The sequence below is a fragment of the Pelodiscus sinensis genome, chromosome 15 (assembly GCF_052426305.1).
Source record: "Pelodiscus sinensis isolate ZL-2025 chromosome 15, ASM5242630v1, whole genome shotgun sequence".
In the NCBI taxonomy this organism is placed as follows: domain Eukaryota; kingdom Metazoa; phylum Chordata; order Testudines; family Trionychidae; genus Pelodiscus; species Pelodiscus sinensis.
This window is the reverse complement of record NC_143066.1, coordinates 35,056,637-35,079,102: the sequence shown is the minus strand read 5'-3', so window position 1 is coordinate 35,079,102 and position 22,466 is coordinate 35,056,637. Positions and strand designations below refer to the sequence as shown.

The following is a 22,466-nucleotide window of genomic DNA, read 5'->3' as shown; positions in this document are numbered from 1 at the left end:
GTGGGGAGGAAGCTGTTCTCATTTGTGACAGCAGCATGAGGAGCAACGGTCTCAAGTTGCAGTGGGGAAGGTCTAGGTTGGATATTAGGAAAAACTAGGGGGCCTCGCCAACCCCCCTCTGCCAGAGAGTCTGATGAGATCATTCTGTTGTGCGGCAAGAAAAACTTTTTTTTATATATAGAGAGAGAGAGATTATTTTACTGGGAGGGTAGTAAATCACTGGAATAGGTTATCTAGGGAGGAGGCTTGACAAAGCCCTGGCTGGGATGATTTAGTTGGGGTTGGTCCTGCTTTGGGCAGGGGTTGGACTCAATGACCTCCTAAGGTCTCTTCCAACCCTATGATTCTAAGAATCTCTGTCCATCTGCTAGATTGGAAATGCTTAAAGTGTCATTTTCAAAGGTGCCTCAATCCCATTTTCCAAAATGGATTTAGGCACTTTGGAGCCAAAGCCTCATTGAAAGTCAATAGGACATAGGCTCCTAAATGTCTGTTGAAAATGTGAAGCAGGCTCCTAAATCACCTATACAAGTTTGAAATTTGTACTCTTGATCTTTATATAAGTTTAGGGTGCTGAATGGAATGTTCTTGAAGAATAAGATGAGTCAAGGTATCCATGAGTCAAATAACAACAATGGGCAAACTCTTCCCATTGTGTATCTCCACTGATTTCATTGGGGTTTCATGAATTGAGAGAGCAGGAGTTGGCCCAGGGTGCATCACCAGTAGGGTGATGATTTAGAGATGCAGATAACAGTCCAAGGAAAAGAAAACTAGCTGGTGCTATCAAATTTGTTGCAGAAATGTTCTTGTAGATTACATCTCTTTAAGCATTTCCTAACCCATTTATGTGTGCTGTGCACTTCCATACAAGAGATCTAAGTGAATTTCTTCTCTGCATCTCCTGCACACACCCTCTGTCTGATTTAAGAGCTGCATGGACAAATGATAGAAAAAGTTGCATCTATTCCTTCCTTGCTGGAAGAGTGTTGCTTGTATGCAGAACCTTGAGAGTAAAAAGTGAAAGCCTTTCTTAGCGCTTGAGATGGATAGAAGTGCTGGCCAGCACCTGGGAACTAAAGGGTTAAACTCAGGTAGCTTGGAGGGTTGGCAGAAAGCCAAGAAAGCCAATGGGAAAGACTGTTGGAAGTTAGATTCAATATAGATAGTTGGCTGCTGTTCCTTTAGAGAGTTCTAAATTAGCAGCTGGAGGAAGCAAGATGAAGTAATCAAACAGAATTACCATGCCTACAAGAAAAATTGGGCATGGGAATGGACTGGGCTTTGAAGTATGGATCATAGAGAAATGTATGTTTAGTCGTGGTCAGGGTATTTTTCTTTATTTTGCTGTTTGGTTAAATTTCTCTGTGTGAATTCCATGTGCTCTCCCTTCACCATATCTAAGTTGAAGCCCTTTCTTATCTAAGAAGAGACTGTTTCTTTGTGTTTTGATCTGTTCTTTTCTTAATTGCCCTGTAACACCTAGCAACCAAGTATGCTTTAACAAGTATATCTTTTTGTTTTGTTAATAAAGTCACCTTTTTAAGGTGATTATTTGGTTCTTGTGTCCTAGAAGGTAACAGGAGGTCTGTGTGTGTACCTGCTAGCCTAAGAGGGGAGCTATCAGAGACACAGTTTTTCTGTGTTTTTTGTTTCTTTTTTCAAGCTCTCTTGTGGCAAAAGAGCTTGGGGTACCCCTTGGGAAGAAGTTCAAGTGTTTATTCCTGGTTTTCAGGGTTTTTCTTAATTCACTTGATGGTGGCAGCCTATCTCCCAAGGCCAGGGAATCTATAGCCTTGGGGAGTTTTTTTAAGCAGAAGCCTACTATAGAGGCAAGGTATTTAAGGTTTCTTCCAGGCCCCCACCTTCTGCATTCTGAGTGCCAGAGTGGGGAACAGTCCTGACAGGGCTTCATCAGGAATACTGATTGCTGCCTGGGAAAGCAATTAAAATGCACTTGAACCTCTTTAATCCAGCAACCTTGGGAAATAGCCTATGCTGATTATGGAATTTTCCAGACCATGGGTGTTTGCCATAATGAAGGCCATTGGGTGTGGGAGGTGCAGGGTCTCAGATGGAAGGAAGGTGCAGGAGCATGCTGGGGGTGGAGGTGGGGTCGAGGGGTCTGGGAGAGCCTCCTGACAGCACTTCACTCCGCTACCATTTCCCCCAGATGAGGGGAGAGGGGAAGTGCGAACATACAGAGCCACTTCCTCTTCCCCTGCCAGAGTCCAAACCACCTTCCTAGATCACAGAAACCTAGGTTACAAAGGTTCAAGTATATATGCTAGACACAAGTATAAACTGCAGGCACCAGGTAATGATTAGCTTACCGTATTTTCTGGCGTATAAGGTGACTGGGCGTATAAGACGACCCCCTAATTTTCTAGTTGAAAGATAGGTTTTCGTCTTATACTCGCCATATAAGACTACCCCCCCTTAAGAGGCCAACCGGCAGCGCCCCAGTGCCCCTCCGCCTCCCTGGCTTTGCTCCCGGTGTCCCTGGTCTGCTGGAGACGGTCCCCAGCAGACCAGGGGCACCGGGAGCAAAGCCGCAGCTGTGGCGGGGTCCCGCGCCTCCCCAGCTTTGCCAGAGCAAAGCCTCAGAGGCGCGGGACCCCTCCGCCTCCCCGGCTTTGCTCCCGGTGTCCCTGGTCTGCTGGAGACGGTCCCCAGCAGACCAGGGGCACCGGGAGCAAAGCTGAAGCGGCGGCGGGGTGCCGTGCTTCTGAGGCTTTGCTCTGGCAAAGCCTCAGAGGCGCGGAACCCCGCCACGGCTGCGGCTTTGCTCCCGGTGCCTCTGGTCTGCTGGGGACTGTCTCCAGCAGACCAGGGACACCGGGAGCAAAGCCTCTGAGGACGCCGGCAGCGGGACAGCAGACCAGGGAGACGCGGAGCAGCTTTTCTCGCCCCGGAGTACACGGGCGGCGGGACCGCAAGGTCCCGCAGTCTGTGTCCTCCGGGGCGAGAAAAGCCCTGGCCTATAAGACGACCCCCAATTTTTGGGGGATGTTTTTTAGCATAAAAAGTCGTCTTATACGCCGGAAAATACGGTAACATAATCAAACAATTTGCTTGTAAAACTTCTTGACTTCTAATTTTTTTTCTAGATTTGTCCTTCAACAATATTGAGGTCATTGAAGGTCTGGAATCTCTGGTTAAACTGCAGGACTTGAGCCTCTACAACAATAGAATATCTAAGATTGAGAATTTGGACACATTACAAGAGCTACAGGTCTTTTCTATAGGAAACAATAATATAACTGCTTTGGAAAATGTAAGAATTGCTTTTTTTTGTCAGTGTTTCCTTCCTAATCTATCAATCATACCTATAAATACCAATTATGTATCTATCTAGCCATACATCCTTCTTCCCCTCCCTCCAACTCCATATATATCCACTAGAAGACTTACTCGGTATTGCCTGGGTCCTTTAGGGGCGGGGCCTGGCGATGTAGGGTGTGTGTGCAGGAGTCAGGGAAGGGCTTTGGGGATGTGGGGTATCATGTCAGGAGCATGGGGGATGTGAGGGTGAGGGTTGGGGGTGAAAAGGTGCTCAGAGCATGAGGTTCCATCCAGCAGGACTTTCTCTTCCCCTCCAGGGTGCCAGGGACCTTCTGTCCCCACAAGCTCCCTGGTGCTGTGGCCAAGTGCTGAGGGTGGGGGGGAGGGTTTGGATAGGAGGCTGCTTACCAGTCTGGTGGCAGACAAGATGGCAAACCCCAACCCTGCTGGCCACTTCCTTGGTGGTGCAGCTGCCTCCAGTGACCACTCAGCACTCTCCCATGCCTCACTGCCCTCAGTGGCCACTCTCAGTATCTCATCCCTCCTCACTATGCCCCCTCCCTTTTCATGTTATGGAAAACAGTCCCATTCCCAGCACTTCCTGTTTTCTTGGCACAGCCAGCTCCTGACCTTGCTTTAAGGGTACGTCTAGACTACATGCCTCTGTCGCCAGAGGCATGTAGATTAGGCTACCAGGCATAGTAAAATGAAGTGGCGATTATTTAAATCGCCGCTTCATTTTCCTATGTCTGGTAGCCTAATCTACATGCCTCTGGCGACAGAGGCATGTAGTCTAGACGTACCCTAAGTTAAGATAAAAGGAAGCCTCATATCAAATTTGGTTGTCCTAGCTCTTACTGTTTAGGAAGAGTTATTGAATAAACAGACTCACAGATGACAGATGGATATATTCTAAAATATATACAGTGTTCATTCAGCCCTTTCTCCCCAAATATACCCATTATACATCAATTCATTTCTACCCATACATAACCATCTGTGTCAGGGTAAGCCCATCCATTTCCCTCAGGGGGTGGGTGTTGGGCCTCTGAGGCTGCAGAAGTAGCGCTCAATCCTGTGTGCGTCTTAGTGGCCAGAGTCAACAGTAATACCCTCTCTCACCAAGGCAGTCAGATCTAGCAGTCAAAATCGATATCAACATCCTTTTCACATAAAGCAGTGTGGTCTTGAGTCCAGAGTCAATATCGACACCCTCTTCCTGCAGGGCAGGGTAGCCTAGTGGTCAGAGTCAACAGCAAAGTATCCTTCCTACAGGGCAGTATGGCCTAGCAGCCTGAGTCAATAGCAATGTGGAGGATAGAGCCTCTTTTGGGGTTAATGAGGATGGACGATAGGACCTGGGTCTGACCTCTCCACTGGGTCCCAGCCCAGAGCCCTGTCAGCAGTAGCGTGATCCACTACTAGTTCAGCAGGGAATCCTACTGAAACACAGCAAGCATCCAGCGTACAACTTCCTGCCCTGGGCTACTTCCTGCCAGTCTCTCCTGCATAGTCTTCTCCATCTCTTTCCTCCATCGTGGGGCTTCTGCTCTGGTTCCCTGCTGACTGGCAATGGCATCTGGGGGCACCTGTGTTTCCCCTTCAGGAGTTCCTACAGCACTTCCTTCCTCATCAGCAGTCAGCCCAGACTAAGCTGCTCCACACGCCTTTGTAGCTGGCCTCCAGTTGGAACAGAACAGAGCTCCAGTGCAGAGTTGGTACACCCCATCACAGCATCTATCTATAGATCCACATACCTCCATGCATATCCTCTAGCTCTGTCATTCTTCTATTGTCACTTGTCCCTGAATCTGAACTCCTTTTTAGAAATGCAACCCCCCTTCAAAGTCTCACTTTCTGTATAGTCTGAAGTAAGTTTCTAGTAAGATATTCAAGTAGGAAATACTAATGTCAGCTAACTTTTCCCTTTTTTGAATTATTCACTGATTGGGCCAGTTCTTGGCTATGTCTATACTGCAGCGCTATTTCGGGATACCTTTGGTATCCCAAAATAGCTATTCTACGTCTTTTGAGCAGGGGGTAGGGGAACTCCACCCATGTCCCAGTCCAGGGCCCTGCCAGCAGTGGTGCAGTCCTCTGCTAGCTTGGTGGGGAATTCCACCACAACATGCCGAGCTCCTGGGGAACAATTCACCACCCTGGGCTACTTCCTACCAGGATCCTGTAGCACCCGTTATTTCGAAATGTAACAGGCTCACTATTCCAACGTCCCTGTAAACATAATTCCACGAGAAGTAAGGGATGTTTCGGAATAGCGGGTTATTTTAAAATAAGTGCTGTGTAGACAGTGCCAAATTTTGAAATAAGCTATTTTGAAATAACATCGAAATAAGATACGCTATTTGCGTAGCTCAAATTAGGTATCTTATTTTGACCTATGGTGCACTATAAATGCACCCCTTGGTACTATTGTCATCACTGGCCAAATTCCTGTTGACATCAGTGAAACTGAAAAAGGGGATATGGCTTATGTGAATAGAAAACAAAGGCAAAGATTATTTTGGGTGCTTTGATTTTACATTTGGGCTCTTATGAAGGGCACTTTTACTAGTCTGAGGCCCTATAAAGGCCCTGAAAACTCATCATTCATCTAGGTAAAGGCTGTCTCACCAAGCCTTCAGATTGTGTCCACAGTAAGAGTTAAACTGGAGGTATAAGAACCAGGTAGAACGTGGTGAAATGGCTTAACACTCTGCTGAAAAGCCATTGTTTTAAATCTGTAACTAGGCTTAGACACTTCAGAGAATAGCTGATTTAGTCTGTTACAGAAAAACAACAACAAATGATCTGGTAGCACTTTGTTGTTTTTTTTAGGCTTAGACATTCAGTCCAATGTGTTTTGCCAGCTCTCTTGGAAGGATGGGGATGTGAGCAAGGTCCTGAGCTAGGCTGAAGATGATAATTGTCCTGAAGTTCAAGGCATTTGTGATGGGGTGTATTTGCACTGGGCTTGAAGGGGTTAATCTGGCTCATCTGTCTGAGGAGGCCCCACACCCCCAGCCCTGCTGGGCATGCTCCAGCTGGAGGCTGGCTATAAAGGCCTGTGGAGTTGCTTAGTCAGGGCTGACTGCAGCAGAGGAAGGAGATGCTGCAGGAGCTCCTATGAATGAAGCACAGACAGATCAAGCAGCGACGGCCAAGCCAAGGTGGACTGCAGGGGAAGCTCCTGGACTGGAGCGAAGGGATGGAGAGGATTACCTACAGGATACTGGTAGGAAGCAGCCCAGGGTGGTGAATTGTTCCCTGGGAGCTTGGCATGTTGTGGTGGAATTCCCCACCAAGCTAGCAGAGGACTGCACCACTGCTGGCAGGGCCTTGGGCTGGGACATGGGTGGAGTTCCCCTACCCCCTGCTCTCAAACCCCAATACAGAGAGATTTGCCTAACATTCTGCCGCTGGCTACTAGGCCGTGCCATGTTGACCACAGGGAAAAATATATTGATTGGTTGGCCACTAGGCCATACTGTATAGACTCGGTGGCCATTAGGCCGTAGTATCCTGAACACAGGGGGAAGTATATAAAGTTAGTGGCCGCTAGGCTTTAGTACCCTAAACACAGGGGGATGTATATAGCTTTGGTAGCCGTTAGGCTGTACTACCTCGAACACAGGGCAATGGTATTGGCTCTTTGGCCAGTAGGCCTTGGTGCCCCTAAGAGAAGGGGGAGCATTACTGTTGACTCTGGCTGTTAAGCCACACTACCCCAAGAGAGAGTTCAAAAGGCTGCAGAGGGTTCCTCACCACCCTCAGAGGGGGATGGGCAAGACACCCCTCGACAACATTGCTTCTGCTTTTCTATAGTGTGTGGGAATGCAGCATTTCTGTTCTTTTGGCATAGGTGGTCTACCTCAGGAAGTTTAAAAACCTACGTACATTGAATCTCACTGGGAACCCTCTCTGTGAAAATGAACAGTATTCAATGTTTATTGCTGCTCACCTTCCAGATCTGGTGTACTTGGACTTCAGGCTTGTGGATGAGAACACAGTATGTACTTTCACCGTCCCCATAATGCAACCATTTGGAGACTGGACACACGCTTGCTGGCACTCTGAGACTAGACCAGTGGTGGGAAACTTGCAGCCCATAGGCTGCAAGCTGCCCATTAGAGTTCTATGTTTGGCCTGCAAGACATTTTGTTTATCGTTGTCCACGTGCAGGGTTGCCAGATTCTACTGGTTTCTGTCCACATAGTTTTTTTTCCTACTGGTATTATTAAAGTGACAGGCACCTAAAGCAAAGGCATATGAAGTGAAGTGTGTGCTAATTGTACACAACGTTGACTGTGAGAGCTGGGCACTCCCTCTACATTCAATCAAAGAGCTGCTGTAGTTCAGTTGGCACACCCTGCAAATTCTAGACATGCAAGCGCAGTTAGAAAAACGACCCTATCCCAAGAGACTGTCTTGATTATGACAATTTTAGGGTCCACTGAGATGGAGGGCCACTTGTGTGAGGATCCACTCACTAGCCAAGTTTGCCCATTGGTGGGCTACGCCAACATTCATAGGGTTAGTGTAGCTTTTTTTTTTTTTTCTTCAATTGTTGTCTTACTGAAATTCTCTCTAGACAAATAAGAGCCATCAGATATATCCTCTCTGGGCCTTTTTTATTTACAGGATGTAGATTATACCTAGCATAGGAAAGCAACAGCAGTCTGGATGGATGTACATTACACAGTGAGCTGTGTCTGAGCCAAGATTTATTACGAGCCAGGGTAATCTAACCCAAATGTTTTCTTTGTTTGTATTTCCCAGCGAGAAGTTGCAGAAATGAAATATCAGTATGCCATTGATGAGCTAAAGCAAGGTGAAGCTCAGGTCCTGGCTAAGCTAGAGGAAGAGCAGGCTAAGGAGAAAGAGTTGGAGTACCACAAGGTACATTATCTGAGGCTCACTGTATGCACATTGCAAAGAAACCAACTGGCTTCTCTTTCACCCACCGTGGTATCCAACCAGTTTTGAAGCTCTAGCAAACTAGCCACATTATTCAAACCAACTCACCACACCCAACCGGTAAAATAGCCACATGTGGTTAGTGTGTTGGACACCACGGCGTTAGAAGATTTAATGGGAGCTTAACATAGATTGAAATAAAAATAAAGTGAGTATTAATCTCTGGGGTCTGTAAATATCACCTTTCAATGAAAACTGAAGCTGCTATGTCATATGCATGATATGCAGGAACATAGGTCATTGGGCTGAACAACGAAATCTACAAGACGGACCCTGATTTAGGGAAGCTCCAGAGTAAATTATAGTTTGGTTTCTTGTCAGCCTGATGCTAGATTAACACAATATCAGATCTGATTGAGCTGTTAGCATTATTCATGGTGCAGTGATTCCCCCACCCCCTTCACAATCAGTGACTGGATAATATTGCAGTACTAATTTCATTTTATGACTGATTCTAAGATCACAGCAGGGAAATAGTCAAGATATAAGATTGGAATACAGCAGAATGGTGCCATCAGCTATCCTTAGACTGTCTGAGTGCTGCTCTCTTACCTCCATTGATGTGCTGGCAGTATGGGAGCACTGTAGGTTTGTTTCCATGCCACTTGCTTGTTCCACACTCTGGCTGTGTCTAGACTACATTACTCTTTTGAAAGAGGAATGTAAATGAGGCAAATCGAAAGTGCAAATGAAACGCGGATTTAAATATCCTGTGCTTCATTTCCATATTCGCGTCCGAGCGCTTTTTCGAAAAAGGGTTTTTGAAAGTGGGGAAAAAAAAACCTTTTTCGAAAGAACCCGTACTCCTGAAAAAGTGAAGAATGCGGGTTCTTTCAAAAAAGGGTGTTTTTTTCAAAAGAACTCGGTCTAGACTGCTCTTTCACTTTTGAAAAAGGGTTTTTCGAAAAAGCGCTCTGATGCAAATATGCAAATGAAGTGCTGGATATTTAAATGTGCGCTTCATTTGCACTTTTGATTTGCTTCATTTACATTCCCCTTTTGAAACAGGAATGTAATTTAGACGTGCCCTCTCTGACTACATGAAGCACAATGGCAGAGCAAGGAGCAGGTACCGATCTGTAGGGCACTCCCATGGGTTGACTGTCGGAGGCCTGTGCCACCACCACAGTAACATAGATCCCTATGCATTAACATTGACATGGAGAAGTGCCAGATACATGGAGGTGAGACCAGGGAAGAAATCATAGATGCTGAGGGGTTTGCATGGAGCCCTTCATGTCTTCTTTTGCATAGGGTCTCACAAAATCTATTTCATTTACGCCTGAGTAGCTTAGATATCACGCTGCAGAACCACAAAGTGGTGTTGAATTGCTCTGTCACATTGATTGGTGAAAGAGCCATTGTCTAATTCCAGTGGAGAAGGAAAAACTTACTAATGATTGCACAGTGTGTTCCGTGGAGAGCCAAAAACCTCTCTTCCCCCCCCAACTATATAGTAATAATGAACTGGTCCATTGGTAAGAGATTCACATTCCAGGAGGCACCTGTCATTCAGAACTGGACAGTTAACAATGTCAACCCAGATCCCCAAAGATATTAAGGTGCTATTGGTTTCAGGGGGCCATTCAGCTGGGCTGATTGAACCTCTCTTAATGCTTTCCAAAAAGAAGCAAGATGGTACTAATGTTCTGCAACAAGTTGGTACTCTTTGGATTGTTGGTTTTTTTTTTTTTTTTTCTTCAATATTGTACTGACTCTTTCCAAAGGCTGCTTATGTTGAGTACCTGAATGGACCCTTCTTATTTGAGAGTATGTATGCAGAAGATACAGAAGCTGTCAGACTGGCTTACCTCCCTGGCATGGCTGATCTGCTGGAGACATATCCTTCTGTTAGAAAATCTAGTGATAAAATCTAATGACTTCAATTTACAGGGATGTACATCAACAGGGATTTTTCATCTGTTCTTTTATATAGACCTGAAAGCTGTATTGATCTGAGATTGGAGACTTGCTATATTTAGTCTTGGTCTAGTGCCTTAAAAGTACTGCTAGATCATGAGAGCACTGACAATTTTAAATTCTGCTATTTCGTGAAACCCAAGGGCTATAAAGAAATGCTTTGTCCCATTGGCAAACTGGAAACCCTACATTAGAAAATCCCATTTGTAAAAAAGGCTTGGTTCCAATAACAACAAGATCATGAGATTTCAGTGTTTTACAGTCACATCATTCCGATCACCATCTTGTTTTTTCTCCACTTGAATCAGACTTGCTATTAAAAGCCAATGCCTTCTAAACATCTGGAAATCAGGGCGTTGGCAGTCTCTTAAAGCCCAGAATGCAACCAATCTCTCAAAGGGCAGAGAGAGTTAATTTACATCTGCAGCAGTTGTGAGATAGCAATTGCTAAAATCATATTACAGTTGAAGTGATAGGGCACAGGGAGAATAATGAGGATTATCCAAATCAAATATTTCACAACCTGCCAATTATATGCAAGGTCATGGTAGCCATGTGGGAGGAGCTGTCCTGTCCTTTTTGGGGAGGCCGCTCCAGGATCAGCACTTTGGGGACCACTGCCTCAATGTCCTATGGACAGGACAGTCTCCCATGTTAGCCACAGGGTCTAGGGAGGCCCAGGGGATTACCTGGGGAGTGCTCTGGCACGGGGCAGCAGCAGTCAGTGAGCCCCCTCCCCTCTGAGAAGGGGTGGGGCCTCAAGCAGAAGGGGCGGGGCCAGGACACTTCCATGCTTCCCCACCCACAGACAATGGTTGGTCTGAGGGTGGGGGAGCATGCAAAGTCTTTACCTCCCTCCCCAGAAAAAACATGGCAGTTGTTCTGAACAGCTGGCGGTTCCCTCTAGGTACCTGTGCCCCTGGCGGTGGGAGGAGACTTTGCACTCTCCCCCCTGCTGCTCCCAGGTCAGTCAGGGCATGCGGGGGAGCACATGTAGTCTCTCGCTCCCAGCCCCTGCTTGCAAGGGAGTGCCAGGCTTAAAGTTAGCTGCCAGCTGAGCAGCAGGTGGCGGTTGACTTTACCTGCTGAGTCCCTTGAAAGGTGGGAGGAGACTTCACACACTCCCTCTGTCCTAAAGCCCTGATTGGTCTGAGGGTAGGGGGAGCGCACAAAATTTCCTCCTATGGTGCCTCCATCCTGCAAGGAGTGTGCAGTGCTTAGAAGTGCTGCACCCCTCACAGGGCAGGAGGAGACTTCACGCACTCCTGCCCCCACGTCCTGATTGGCTTGGGGCTGGGCGGAGTGGTAGGGCCTCCACGGGCCGGATCAACTCACTTGGTAGGACAAATCCGGGCCATGGAGGCCCTTTTGCCCACCCCTGCTATACACTTGTCAGGAAAGCTTCAGAGGGGTAGCTGCATTAGTCTGCAACTGGAAAAACTTAAACAACACTTTTGCAGGACCTTAGAGACTAACAAAGCATCTAGAGAGTACAGGAAACCCCCGACATGTAACTGCCCGAGTTCTGACCCCCCACACTTACAACCATTTTTGTAAGTGCAGAAGAGGTCGAAAGCCCCCGACTTCCATCCTTGACCCACACTTACTACGGCGCATAGCGCCTATTGTAAATGAGGGTTCGAGTTACGACACTCCTGACTTGCGACTCTTCCCTGGGAACCAATTGCGTCGCAAGTCGGGGGCCGCCTGCATCATGAGCTTTTGTGGGCTCAACCCACAGGAGAGACTAAATACAATAGACTTTTGAAACAATTCCATTACTAAGCAACTTGCAACTTCTCCCCTTCCTCATAGACATCATCTTTGTGGTGCTACCAAATCCGTGTGTTTAGGGCTCTGGCTGTTGGCTTTGGAGCAGGATTTGTTAACTTTACAAACACTGTACTCACAGCTATGCGACAGGTAGGGTCAGATGCTCCATTCTACTTGCATGGCAGAGAAGAGTCGGGGCGAATGCTCATTTACTTTTGTGCCCACCATGTTGCTCTCTCCACACTGTCATGGTACCAAAGCCCTGGTTCATTAAGAAGGTGTGGCCCCATCCTTCAAGATGCAAAATACTCAGTGCAGCACCTGAACTGCCAGTGAGCTCAGTGGAATTGTCCGTCAAGATGCTTTGCCATGCATTTAGGTTGGTAACATTTGTTCACAGTGGAGCAGCGCTGGCTATCATGCAACCATTCTTAGTGTACTGATTGAATTCCTTGACTCTGGTTTACATACAAGAATAAATTTGTATCCATTTGTGAGAACCTCTTTGCCTATGGTCTGAAAGAGCATGAAAAGCGACAAGCAGAAGTCTCAACCTTCTATGAGTGCCTTGAAGAAGCAATACAGGACAGTCAACGGCAAGGCATACAAATAATCCTAGATTTTGAGAACTACAATGAGGGGGTATTTGATTACAGCTTTTATTTATTTAAATGATTTCTGTGTATAAGAGGCCAGAGTCTGACCTCAGGGATGTATGGGTCCACTGAGATCAGTTTAATGACTCCAGGTTTACACTAGCATAAGGGAAATCAAAATCTAGCCCTAGATCTTATTGTATATGTTTTTATGGGCTTGTTTATACTGGAGTGATTGATGTTGTGTTAATTAACATAATATGGAGCATGACTTAGCACTCAATATAAATGAAGACAGGTGTGTTCAAAATCATGTCAGCTGGAAGTGGTTAAACCTGGCTTCTGGGACTAAGCAGAATCAGCTGATGTGGTTTTAAACATGACAGTCCTTGTCTTTGTGTATTCAGTGTAATGATAATATAAATACATTTACTACAACAGACAAGTCCCCATGTTAATGGTTCTTAAAGGCTTGGCAGGAAGATTTTTAACTGAAATGCTTTTTCCATAAAAAAAAATAGGAGTGTTTAATTTTAAGATAATGAAAATGTTCACTAAAAACATTCTTTTGAAATTTTTCATGAAACTAATTGAAATGAAAATTTTTGATTCAGAAATTTTCATTTTATTTTCATGTTTTGGTTCATACCCATGTACTGTGCCTCCACTGAAAAAGGAAGAAGAATGGGAAAACGTGTCAAGAGGATCATTATTTATTCAGGAGACAAGATGAGTGACATCTTTTATTGGACCAACATCTGCTGATGAGAAAAACAAGCTTTTGAGCAACACAGAGCTCTTTTTCAACATTGGGAATCTCAGAAGCTTGCTCACCAACAGAAGCTGGTCCCATAAAAGATGTTACTTTGTCCTGCTTGTCTGTAATATTCTAGAGCCAACCCAGCTACAGCAACACTACAATGATTTATTCCAGTCATTTTGGTTTCACTTCATTTTGTTAAAAAAAATCCCCAAAATAATTTCCAGTGGAAGAAAAAGTTCATTGTGTTTGAATATTTTGGCAACAAATACAATTTTTCAATCAGCTCTGCTTTCTAGAGACCTGAAGCTAGCTCACTGGGGGCGGCGAGGCATGGCACAGTATGGTAAGGAGGGGATAGCTCAGTGACTTGAGCATTGGCCTGCTAAACCCAGAGTTGTGAGTTCAATCCTTAAGGGAGTGATCTAGGGCAAATCTGTCAGGGATGTGGTTCTGCCATGAAGTAGGGGACTGGACTCAATGACCTCTCAAGGTCCCTTCCATTTCTGTGAGATAGGTATATCTCCATATATTATAGATTCAAGCTATAATAACCTTTGTAACCATTTAAAATAGAGGGGCAAGTTCTTCTTGTTCCAAGAAGTCCATGGAAATGTCAGCTTGACTAAATCTTGGTGAAGGGCTTTGTCAGCTGTACGGAACGAGCTGCCCATGACTGGCTGCAATGAGATCACCAGTGCTGAGCACCTCTGAAATGAGGCTGCTTTTATTTAGGTGTTTGGTAACAAGGTGGCAGGATGCTGAGTATTTCTATTACCAGGTGCTTGAATCCTATAAAGGCACAGTATATATTAACACTGACTCATACTAGGGATGTAATAGTATAATCAATTAACTGATTAACCAATAAGCAAAAACTTACCAGTTAATGCTATATAGACTATATGCATTTCCTTAGCCCTCCGCACTTGCCAGTAAATTTTTTAACAGGCTGGCCAGCAGCCCGGCTCAGTCCTGGCTTGCACCGGGTCTGGGACCTACCCCTGGTGTGGCTCTCATTTAAAGTATATTAGAAGTTGGCAGGCAGGCAGCCCGGCTCAGTTCTGGCTCATGCCAGGTCCGGGACTCAGACCCCGCCCTGGACAGGGGCTGCTGCACAGAAGCAGCAGCATGGGGTGACAGGCAGCTAGTCTGCGAAGGGAGCTGGTTTTTAAACTGGCTCCCCTCACAGACTAGCTCCCCCTTGGCACCCCACGCTGCTGCCTCTGATACAGAGGCAGCAGCATGGAGTGGCAGGGGACACCTCGGGAGTGGGACCAGAGTGCACTGGCTGCCAGCCCCACCCGCAGGGACTATAGAATAGTTGAGTAATTGATATGAATTTGAGGTTAATCGACTATTCAATTAACTGATCTTTAACATCCCTAACTCATACCAGCAAGTGGACTTAACTTTATCCAGGGGATAAGTGGGGATGAGGCCTCAGAGGTGTTGAAAATTCTGAGGGAAAGAAAAACAACCATGGGGGAAGAACACTCAGGAATGCTCATAGCCCCATTATGCTAGGTGCTGTGCAAACAGAACAAAATGAGAGCCCCGGCTCCAAAGCATTTTTATTTGTGTTACGCCCCCACTGTCAAAATGGGGGTAAGTTTGGATTTTAGGCAATATGTCTGTCTGCTCCTTAGAGCAGCATAGGCACTCTGCCTGCCTACAAGCTCAGGTAGGGATTTAGGTGCTGAATTTAGGCAACTTGTATACGAAAAATTCTGACCTAAGTGAGCAGGTCAAGGTGAAAGAGGGAGCCACAGTCAGTCAGGCAAATGGATTAGTAATATAAGTATAAAAATGGGTGGGAGGAGATTAGAAGGTGATGATAAAGTATAAACCATTGCTAGGGTCCATTTGCCAGTGATAATTCTACCATGCAGCCTATATGAACTGCAAGACAGCTCAGCTTGCTCTGAAGCTAGTTAAGGAGCAAAGAATTATGCCAAATCCCTAAAGCAGCAGGTATTGTTAACAGGAGCCTGGTTTTAATTGCTTGGGGCCTCCTGGCTTGATTAAATTATATAAAGAAATGCCCCCATTACCATTTCAGTGTGTGCACGATCTCTTTTGATTTACACATAGCCCTCTGCAATGATTCTTGCCTAATTTTAGTCCATTCTGTTGGCTCCAACTGTGAAGTGCATTAACTTCTTCAAAATATATTTTTAATGCTCAGATTTCAGTAGGAGAGATTTATTACAAAGACACTTCTTGAAAATGACCTTTGCTTAGCATGTACATTGCTTAGCAATATTAAGATTGTTGAGCTAAGAGATACATATTGACCGCTGTGAAGCTGATGTCAGTCTTTAACTTTGAAGAGCAAGATTTAGTGTCATTCACTAGAACACAAACTCATTACTTGTGATGTTCTATTACATATCTTCAGAGTGCCAAATCCTGAGCCCATTGAAATCAAGCAGAATTCTCCTTGATTTCCGAGGGACCAGGACCTGCATTTCTTAATAAGGAGTAATTGGCAATGTTTCCCCGATGGCCATGAATTTCAGAAGTCTTATTGTTTTTCCTTTGACAGAATTTCTGTAGCTGAGATATGAAGTAGGAAGCCTAGGAAAAAAAGCCATTTGCTGACTGGCAAGTGAATAAGAGTTTTCATGCTATTCACTATGGCAAAATCTTGTTGGCTAACATTGTCGCACACCTCAGTATCACTGACTTTTGAGCATGTTAACAGTCACTTAGCAAGCCATCACATTTCAGTTCAGCCAATTGTGAGCCAAAACTTTTCTCATGTATGCGTGTTAGTCTGGTGTAGACTAACACAGCTACATTTCTATCACTGTTCTATTTGTTTCAGCTACACCAGACTAACACGGCTACATTTCTGTCATTTTTCTCATGTATGTAATAGCAGTTAATTAAATTTCAATGGAATGGTGAACATAAATGATAATGTATGTTTCTATCTATGTTTAGCTGTTGGACCTCATTCAAAATACAAGTAGTTTAGAGATTGCAGAGTCTAAACTTGTGAAGTACAATGAGGACATCAGTCAGCTCTCAGACACACTTATGACCCTGGAAATGCAGATGGTTGACCAGCTAGAGGTAAGGCAAGGTGATCTCTCTGCTAAGCCTCAGGCAGAGAACACTGAGGCTGATTCTCTGTGGCTTACACCTTGTGCAGTTGCAGTTGTGCAGAACTCTACCATTCTGGGTAGGGTCTGACAGCTACTTTATTCTCATTCTGCACAGGAGCATGGGAGGTTGTACACGAAGTGCAAGGCAGCAGAGTTGGACTCAGTGTATTTATATGTTGTGTCAGAGCTTACTATTCATATGCTGCTACTGAGGGTGAAGGCAGGCATTAGCTAAAGGGTTATCCAACAGATTATTGGGCCACTTTGTGGTCCTGACTGCAGAAGTTGCCCCTTAATATAGGACATATTTTCAAGGTTCTAGTGGTGTACTTCTTTCAATGGGATCTTTGCTATGACTGAAAAACTACACTCATGCCCCAATCCCAAATTAGTCTAATTTGCTGAGCACCCTCCTCCCCTGAGGGCATGACTATGGTGGCTCATAGTGGAGTTCAAGGCAGATGCTTTGCAGATCACAGGAGAGAGTTAATTTATTGATTTCAATGGTTACCAATAGATTTTGCAGAAATATCAGAGGTGCTGTTCACATGCCCTGCTTGAGGCACCAGAGTGTTTTAAACCTTTTATTAGGGATGTTAGGGGAAAGGAGAAGCTCTAAGGGTGCATCTGCACGGCACCCTTACCTTGAAATAAGCTATGCGATTTGCACTACACAGATTGCATTGCTTATTTTGAGATAATTTAGAAATAGCTTATTTTGAAATTAAGCGCTATTCTGACAAGTCCCTTAACCCTGGTGGAATGAGGGTTACAGGGATGCTGGAACAGTGCGCCCATGATTTCAAAATATATTTTGAAATAATGAAAGCGTTTAAAGACGTGGAATTGCTATTTTGGGATACTTCTGGTATCCTGAAATAGCCTCACTGTTTAGACATAGCCTAAGAGACTATTACCTGGTTTTGAAAGAGGCAGGAAGAAGCAGCTCCAACCTTCCAGTATTAAAACAAAAGCTCTCATAATCCCAGCTGTTAGTTATGCTCTGCTGGAAAAGTCTTCAAGAAGCCCATGTAGAATGAGAAGGGTTGACACCTGGTTTTAATCAGAGACAAAACGTTCTCTAATCATAATGTACTCTAGAAGTTTAAAGTGATTTGATGGAGAGAACTTCTGAGAATATGTTATTCTGGCATAACTCCATCAATTCTTCCCAATAGGATTGAGTCTAATCTCCCCTGACATTTGCATCCCAGTGCAGAAAAGCACATACCTTCAGCACAACTAATTTGTCTTAGGCACCTTCAGTCCCCAACAGTGCTGATAAAACTTGGGGATCAGATCAAAAGTGTACTGCATTTTAGACTCCCCCACACATTCTGACCTGTGGAGTGTGTTGGTAACTTTTCATTTTCTTTTCACGTGAAGGAAATAATAAAGGATTTTGAAAGAAACATTGCCGATCAGGTGTCAACATTTATCGAGAACGTCCAAGGGATATATCCTTTTGGCAGTCTACTGGGTTGGAACTCTGTCATATAAATCTGACCCACTGTGTATGTGTTGCTTCACTTCACAAGATTACTGTAAGGCCCAGAAGTCAGCACTCACTGTATGGAAATGGTTTGTTGCTTATTAGTGTGTTGTAGGCTTTAATGGATTAATTCTTAGGAGCATTTCCCAATTCATGAAATACAGACTCAGCTCAAATATTTATCTACCATATTCTCAACAAGAGAATACAGTCAGGATCAGCTACACAAGTCAGTGCTGAGGGTGTAATGCACGGGTGGGCAATAATTTTTAATGGGGGTGCTCTCCAAGATTTTCTTAAGTGGGCAAGGGGTGCACTTCTGTGGAGGAGGTGCTGGGTCTGGGACAGAGGGTGGGGTGCAGAAGAGAGCTTGGGATAGAGGACGGGGGTGCAGGAGGGAGTGTGGAGTCTGGAATGATGAGAGAGGTGCATAAGGGATCTTAGGGTAAGGGACTGGGATCTGTGAGGGGGCGTGGGGTCTGAGAGGGAGTTTGAGTGAAGGAGTGGGTTATGATCTCGAGCAGGGGTTTGGGGTGCAGGGTCCAGGAGGGGTTATGGTTGCAGGAGGGGATTCTGGCCTGGGCAAGGGAAGTAGGAGGGAGTGCAGAGGGAGTTGTGAACTGAAGGAGATAGGGAGAGGAGATACAAAGGGTTTGGGTGGTGACCTGGGGCAGAGAGTTTTTGGGGAGAGTGGAGCTGAGGTGCCAGAGGCAGGCTCTGGCTAGAAGATGCTTATCTAGATGGCTCCATGCCTGTCTGCAGGGCTGCTCCAGCGGGCTGCTCCACATATTTCTGCTCCAGCACAGGGAGAGAGAGAAAGGAAGGAGGCTTCACTTCTGGCCAGCAGAGCTGAGGGATTTTGCTGGGGGCGAGGACAGTGCACGAATTCTTTCATCCCTCCCCAGCTTGCAGAGCAAATAGCAGCTGCTGGTGAGGTGGCCGTGGGCCAGATTCAATGGCTTGGTGGGCCAGATCCGGCCTGCTGGCCATCTCTTGAGATGACAAGAGTTAGGTACCTAATCCTCGCTGAACATCAAAGGGAATTAGGTTCCTCATTGCCCTTTCTGCCTTTAAAAGTTCAGCCCTCTATTTCTGAGCAAACTCTTGGCAAATGTGACGAGGGGTACGTCTAGACTACAAGCCTCTTTCGAAAAAGAGCGTCTAGACTATAACCAGCACTTTCGAAAAAGCGATCTGCTTTTTCAAAAGAGAGCACACAGGCAGTCTGGATACTCTCTTTCGAAAAAGCAGTTTGCATTACATAACACCTTTTTTCAAAAGAGCACTTTCGAAATAAGGCGATATTTCTCGTAAAAAAAGGTTTTCCGCGGTCGAAAAAACTGCCGCGTTCTTTCAATTTACTTTCGAAAGAACGCGGCAGCAGTCTAGACGCAGGAGAAGTTTTTTTAAAAAAAGGCCACTTTTTTAAAAAAAAAACCTGTAGTCTTGACACACCCTAGGTGATGATATCTATGTATTACAGTACTGATCTTTAAGGGATGAAATACCTAAAACTCCTCCTGTACTGTCGTCATACCCTAGATGGTTGTGTAGCTGTGTGCTCTAAAACAGCTGCTCTCTTCTGCCTCAGAAGCGGCTGCATTGCAGTGGCAGATGAAATGATTTTTGTAAACACAAAACTCTTGGCTGTGCACAAGTGCTTGTCAACTTCAGAGTTGTGCACATGCAAAGGTCTTGTTGAATTTCCTGTACCAATGGCTCCCAGTGTCACTTCTGGACAGCCTACCACAATGTGGGCAGTGAGGGGGAAGGATTGCTTTTGGACATTTCTGGGCATTTTCCAACAGTCAGCTCAATTACTTTACAATGCAAACTCAAGGAAGCAGAGTTTTTACTGGTCACCTCTTCACAGGAAGTGGATGAATCCCCCTTTTGGGCTAGCAGTGTTTGCTTATGTAGCTCATCAGGGTTGATGAACAACACCAAGTCCAGCCTTCCAGAGGCAGGTCTTTTGACAGATCAAATGCTACTGTTCTTTGTTTCTTAACCTTCTTCCATACGATGGTTCAGTGCCGGGATCTAGAAAATCATCACCATGAGAAACTGCTGGAGATTGCAATCAACACTCTGGAAAAGATAGTCAAGAGCGAGTTTGATGAGGATATGCCAGATGACGTTCGACTGGTGAGGGCCCTAACTGTATCCACAACTTAGGCTCTTCTAGGAAGCAGGGATCCCAAGTGTGGAGGAAGAAGGGAGCGCAGCATGTTCCCTACCAAGATTGGCTTTCAGAGATCCAATATTGTGTGAATTATTCTGCCAAAGCTAGAAGTAGTTTTATTTCAAACCCTCCCCACTCCCACCAATAAGGCTGCAGGAAAGTCATGGTTTGTCAGTTCAACGGTTGTGGCTGAAGTTTGTAGAAGTTGCAGTTTTGTCTTGGTCAGACATCGGCATGGCACTAGGTAGATACTCCCTTTGGGTCTCAGAAGCCTTGTGTCGGGTTCCTGATGAGGAAGGAAGACTGCCTCTGGGCACTCCCCTCCTGCCCAAGAAGCATTAATCTTGCTCCTGCAACTTCTTCCAAGGCATGCAGCCTCCCCTCCAAGGCAGGGAAGTGGCATGGAAGAGATGCCATGTGATCTCCTTGACTTTCAAAGGCAAGCATGACGGAGGCCAAATCTGAGTTACGGTGTATGTTAAAAGTTGTGGCAATAACACAATGGCAGCCCGGAGTTACCCATCAAGCATTGGTGCTGGACAAATTGCATCCCTGGGCCTGCAGGGGCAGATGATGATTGCACTGCAGCTTTCCACTAGGGATGAAGATGTATTCTAGCTAGCGCTCGGAGTCCTGCTGCCGGAAGCTGCCTGGGAGAGGTGCCTGCTCAGACTGGCCTCACCCTGCCCCCTCCAGGTGCTCTCTAACTGAGCTCTATGACCTCCAATACAGTAGGGCTATGTCTACACTGGCGGCTTCTTGTGCAAGAACATCTTGCGCAACAGTTCTTGTGCAATAAGTCCTGTGCAAGAACACGTCCACACTGCCATGTGCGAGATGTGCTTTTGCGCAAGATTATCCATGGCAGCGTGGATGCTCTCCTGTGCAAGAAAACTCTGATGGCCATTTTAGCCATAGGGCTTTCTTGCGCAAGAAACCCCTGCCGTGAGTCCACACTGCCTTCTTGTGCAAGAGCTTACTCCTGTTAGAAAAGAGCGTAGCTCTTGTGCAAGAAGCCCTCTCTTACCATGCCATACTGTAAATTTCCTTGCGCAAGAGCGGGTGGGCAGCGTGGAGACACTGGATTCTTGCGCAAGAACGGTCGTTGTTGCACAAAAACCCACCAGTGTAGACATAGCCTAGGAGTTTGGGGCCATACGCTCTACTGCATTCCCATTCTGGTAGTTCCCACACCTTGAGTCTTTAGGCCAAATGCATCCTGGCTGTAACTCCTTGAAAGGCAGTAGAGTTGTGCCTGCTTACTTAGGGTTTGATTTGGCCTGACAATTTGATATCCCCATCCCCATAGAGATCAGTCAGTCCTTTGGAAGAGCTACGTTGGATTCCGCATAGGTCTTTTAGCTGAGACCTCAAATCAAGGTCCTGTCTGCTCTGCAGAAATAGTAGCAATCCCATGGCACACTTGAAGAGTTCAGTGCTAAGCCTGGTGTCCTTTACCAAAATCTCCACTCTGCTTACTACTGACTGTGCCCCAGGAGGCTGCATTTCAGTGGTAGTGGATGGAGGTAACGTGTAATGTAGCTTGTAGCCTCTCAGAACAAAAGCTGCTGTAGCCATTGAAAATTACGTTATTAAACCCTATTTACTGGGGTTTATCACAAAAGGAAAAAATGTGAAGGCAAAAACTTCATAGAGGGGTGAGCAGATGCAAGGTATGTTTTTCATATGAACAGACAGGGTGGGATGTTGCTCAGAGGCTTTCTGAGGTGGCAGAAAACTAACATTGTGGAAGGCTCTCTAGCTTGGGGCCTTTTGCTGCTATTAAACAAAGGACAGTTTCTTACAGGCGAGGGGTTTGGTGTGAGTGGGGAGGGATGGAGTAGGGACTACATGTCCAGGATGGGTGCTATACCTGCCCTAGCCCAGTTTTAACACTTGTCAGTCTGGGGTCCCCCATCTTTACCTCTCTCATCCCAAAAACTGAATCCACATTTTTAGCACGGAGCCCACGCGTTGCTCCGCTAACCTCTCTATTACAGCTCACAAGGAACAGATCCTGGCTTCCACCACTTGAGCCACAGCCCCTATCAACAAGTGTCCTTCTAGCTCCAGGCCCCTCTGCATCAACACCGTGCCAACTCAGAGCCTAGCATGGCAGATTCCCTGAGCTGGTGCCCAGCCTACCAGGTCTGATAGGCAGCAGTAATTATTTCTTCATAATTAGAGACAGCTGTAAGGAGGCAAAGTCAGAAGGAAATAAGTGACTTTCGTGGCACGTGTTCAGAAAGGAGCCCTGCAAGGCAGGGGCAGCTGCCAGCTGCATGGACTGTGAGCACGGCCTCAGTCATGCACCATTGCCACAATACTGATTTTTCCCCTCACTCCTGCCCATCTCCACAGAGAAACAATT

At 45.8% G+C, this 22,466-nt stretch overlaps 1 protein-coding gene across 7 annotated transcripts in view; it reads left to right on the top strand.

Annotated features, from left to right (window-relative positions):
- DRC3 (dynein regulatory complex subunit 3) overlaps nt 1-22,466 on the top strand; it is a 31,900-nt gene that overhangs the window by 8,030 nt on the left and 1,404 nt on the right. For 5 of the 7 annotated variants that reach the window (XM_075899737.2, XM_075899732.2, XM_075899730.2 and 2 more), the window contains exons 5-12: nt 3,111-3,277; nt 7,145-7,291; nt 8,062-8,181; nt 9,987-10,102; nt 12,423-12,594; nt 16,258-16,389; nt 17,808-17,878; nt 19,935-20,058. In XM_075899737.2, coding sequence (XP_075755852.1) covers nt 3,111-3,277; nt 7,145-7,291; nt 8,062-8,181; nt 9,987-10,102; nt 12,423-12,594; nt 16,258-16,389; nt 17,808-17,878; nt 19,935-20,058 — 1,049 coding nt within the window. The remainder of the gene's footprint in view (nt 1-3,110; nt 3,278-7,144; nt 7,292-8,061; nt 8,182-9,986; nt 10,103-12,422; nt 12,595-16,257; nt 16,390-17,807; nt 17,879-19,934; nt 20,059-22,466) is intronic. The other 2 variants (XM_075899738.2, XM_025186378.3) reach the window with 2 other exon arrangements.